Raw genomic sequence first — 3,002 nt, 5'->3', positions numbered from 1 at the left:
TAGTGAACCTATAATAGGACCGCCAGTAATCGTAAACTATTAGGTGTTATGTAGGCTAATCAGTTAGATTTAAAAAAAAATAATGTTTAATGATCTAGGCCTATTATTAATGTGCATGAAGCGTACATTTACATTTAACATATTTACACTACATATATTATACAACAAAATACATACAGAGAAAAGTTGACCACTATGTATCCGGGCCAGACTGTAAGAGCCACCGACTATAAACAGAGTTCAAAACAAAAATAAAATAAAATTAACCCATGGTCAAACGTGTTCTTCACCCATTGCACTTGGTACTAAAGCTGGCTGCGGCTGACCCTCTTGTGATTCGGTTGAATTATTTTGATTCTTTTTCCTCATGGAAGTAAGAAACCTCGACAAATGTTTACTAAATCTATTTTTCATCACAGTACCATATGAGGGCGGCCGTTCATTCTCATTCACCACTGTCTGATCTGTCTGATTTTCCTCGCGATCATGATTGCCGCCACCTGGCGGTGGCAGAGTAGCAGCTTGGTAATCTGGAGGTAGTTCAATTCGAGCTAGAGCAGTTTGGCGATTATATTCTGAATCCAGTCTTCGGATTGTCGCTGCAAAACATAAAAAAACCCCCTAATAAGACATTTGCAACAGTAACTTACTATAAGGCCCTCTAAAACTCAACAAAATCAGACTTGCTATTCAAAATTACTCTTTAAGGAAGTTTTCCGTGGTTCATCTAGGTTTGAACATGGCCTCCACTGCTTATTTGGTGTTAGGAGTTAATAAAGGAAAATTAATTACCGGTACATTCAGTTTACTAGTATTTAAAATTTAGAGACTAAAACGTTAAAATAAATAGGAACAAATTTAGGGACTGCTGTTGTACTTACGAACATTCTCTATTTTTATGCAGTATCCGTATTCTCTATATCTTTGGAGTACCTTCACCATTAAGATGACTAAGATGAAACACAAGATGACAAGTATACCGAACAATACATATTCTATAACTGAAACTAAAATATAAGCAAAAGTTACGATTACCAGGTGATGGTTCTCATTGAAATAGAGTGCATACGCTCATTATATATACATTTAAATATACAGGAAGTCAAGATAAGTTTATAAATAGTATTTGCCCCAGAATAAAGTATTTATTGTACAACTAATTTTGACCCTATGTCGCATGATTTCTGACGTATGGTTAAAAGTACTCGTAAAATAAACATTCTGTTTTGATGCAGATACATAAAGTGCTGTGTTTGATTTCTTATTTAAAAGTGATCCATTGCCTATGACAAAGGTAATGAACCATATAGAAAGATAAAGATGTACGATAAGTCTATGAATTAGACTATATAGTCACAAATTATATTCAGTACATGCTGATTCCTAAATGTACGAAAATATTTAAACAACATAATTCGTTGAACGTGAATAGATTCTCGCTTTATATCAAAAAGCAATGGACCTTTTAAATGAAACAGACCTAAACATTAGCGGAGATTATTTTACAGTCTAGTGTAACTTTCTAGTGCTTGTAGATATATTTCACACAATCAAGTGTCTCTGAAGTAAACTCATGTAATTTGAATCCGATTAGAAGCAACTGTTTTACACTCTTACGCACATGCGGAAATAGTTCTTGATACAATGTAAAAACAAAGATCAATATGATACGGGGTTTCATTAGTTCGACTCTATAATTGACGATTAGTTTGGAATCTGATTAAAATAAAAGCAATAAAGTAAACCTTACCATTACTCGAAATATCCTCATCGTATGACGGTGTGGTGTTCGTCTCCATAGTCTGTTGGCATTTCTTTAAAAACGCTTACCGGTACTTCTGACCGTGAAAAGAAAACATTTTTTATTGGATTTATTACGCATTGTCATAATCATCGTCATTATGATAACCGTATTATCTGCGAACCACACTCATTCATCAAGTCTGTTTAGCCAGTTAACAAATATAAATAATAATGTTATTAGACTTACCTTTTCCTAGTAATCTTAAATCATAACAAAATAAACAAACACTAGCCGCAGTGTTTCAACTAGTACCGGTACATCCGCCAAAACAAGGAAGTAACACAGTTAACAGTTTGGAAATGAATATGGTACAAGTAAACATAAATGTTACAGGGACCTACTAGTTCAACATTCATTTTCATATGAGTTCAATGATCTTCTATAGTTATAAAATTACAGGGAAACATCAACTAAAACAACAGTAGTAGAAGTGATAATGCTGATGATGATGATAATGATGATGATGACAGTAACAAGTATAATTATATAGCATAAGGATAATGATGATATGATAATAACAATAATATCTGAGGAGCAACAACATAGGCTATAACATGTAGGACATTATGTGAAGTGGAATAAGGCTATACGATGACATTGACGATATGAACATGAATAATGATGATGATGAGGATAAGGATGATGATGACAGTGACAAGCATATATAGCATAATGATAATGATGATGATATGATAAAAACAATAATATCTGAGGATCAACAACATAGGCTATAACATGTAGGACATTGGTAAAGTGGAATAAGGCTATAATGTTAACTTTGATTAATGACTATTTTAGGTGCCTCTATTAAATATTGTTCATGCTGAGTGTAGAAACAGATGGATATTGTCGTTTATTATTATCTTTATATTATATATGATACTGTCTTATTCTTCATCCATTTGCAATATTTGTGATATTTATCACATATACATAGACCTACCTACCATGCTCTAGAGATTGGGTACGTTCCAGGCTTTAAAAAATATAAATGACATTACTTTTAATTACATTGTGGGCTCCGTTTAACATCTTGATTACATAACCAATTTAGGAATAGAATATACAAATTCACACCTGCTTTTCTTTATTTCACTTTCGTTAAAATGAGTAATAATCTTAAATGCTCTTATATTAGTTAATTGTTCACATATAATAATTAACAGTTATTTCCGTGTATGTGCATGGTACGACCAGA

The 3,002-nt window shown here is 32.6% G+C and overlaps 1 protein-coding gene across 3 annotated transcripts; it reads right to left on the bottom strand.

Moving 5' to 3' along the window:
• Window positions 1-6: 6 nt before the first annotated feature.
• Window positions 7-2,009, bottom strand: LOC117100050. Of its 3 annotated transcripts, XM_033239599.1 has the most exons (4): window positions 1,991-2,009; window positions 1,751-1,838; window positions 882-1,001; window positions 7-599 (listed from the first exon to the last, which is right to left on the bottom strand). In XM_033239599.1, exons 2-4 carry the CDS (start codon window positions 1,797-1,799, stop codon window positions 274-276), a joined length of 495 nt encoding a protein of 164 aa, XP_033095490.1. In that variant the 5' UTR covers window positions 1,800-1,838; window positions 1,991-2,009; the 3' UTR covers window positions 7-273. The 3 variants fall into 3 exon arrangements, with proteins under 3 accessions (XP_033095490.1, XP_033095489.1, XP_033095488.1); XM_033239598.1 differs by lacking the exon at window positions 1,991-2,009 and having other exon boundaries at window positions 1,751-1,928; XM_033239597.1 differs by lacking the exon at window positions 1,991-2,009 and having other exon boundaries at window positions 882-1,007; window positions 1,751-1,927.
• Between the last annotated feature and the right edge of the window lie 993 nt (window positions 2,010-3,002).

This window comes from Anneissia japonica, unplaced genomic scaffold, assembly GCF_011630105.1.
Source record: "Anneissia japonica isolate Jap-2015-1 unplaced genomic scaffold, ASM1163010v1 scaffold249534_len3002_cov191, whole genome shotgun sequence".
Lineage (NCBI taxonomy): Eukaryota > Metazoa > Echinodermata > Crinoidea > Comatulida > Comatulidae > Anneissia > Anneissia japonica.
The sequence above is the reverse complement of the archived record's forward strand: the minus strand, read 5'-3'. Positions and strand labels throughout refer to the sequence as shown.

Excerpts from the sequence above, each read along its gene's own strand:
- LOC117100050 (XM_033239597.1), bottom strand. The coding sequence starts at position 1,799 with ATGGAGACGAACACCACACCGTCATACGATGAGGATATTTCGAGTAAT. Across the intron at positions 1,008-1,750 it reads TGAGGATATTTCGAGTAATG|TTTCAGTTATAGAATATGTA; the intron begins GTAAGGTTTACT and ends CTTATATTTTAG. Across the intron at positions 600-881 it reads CATAAAAATAGAGAATGTTC|CGACAATCCGAAGACTGGAT; the intron begins GTAAGTACAACA and ends TATGTTTTGCAG.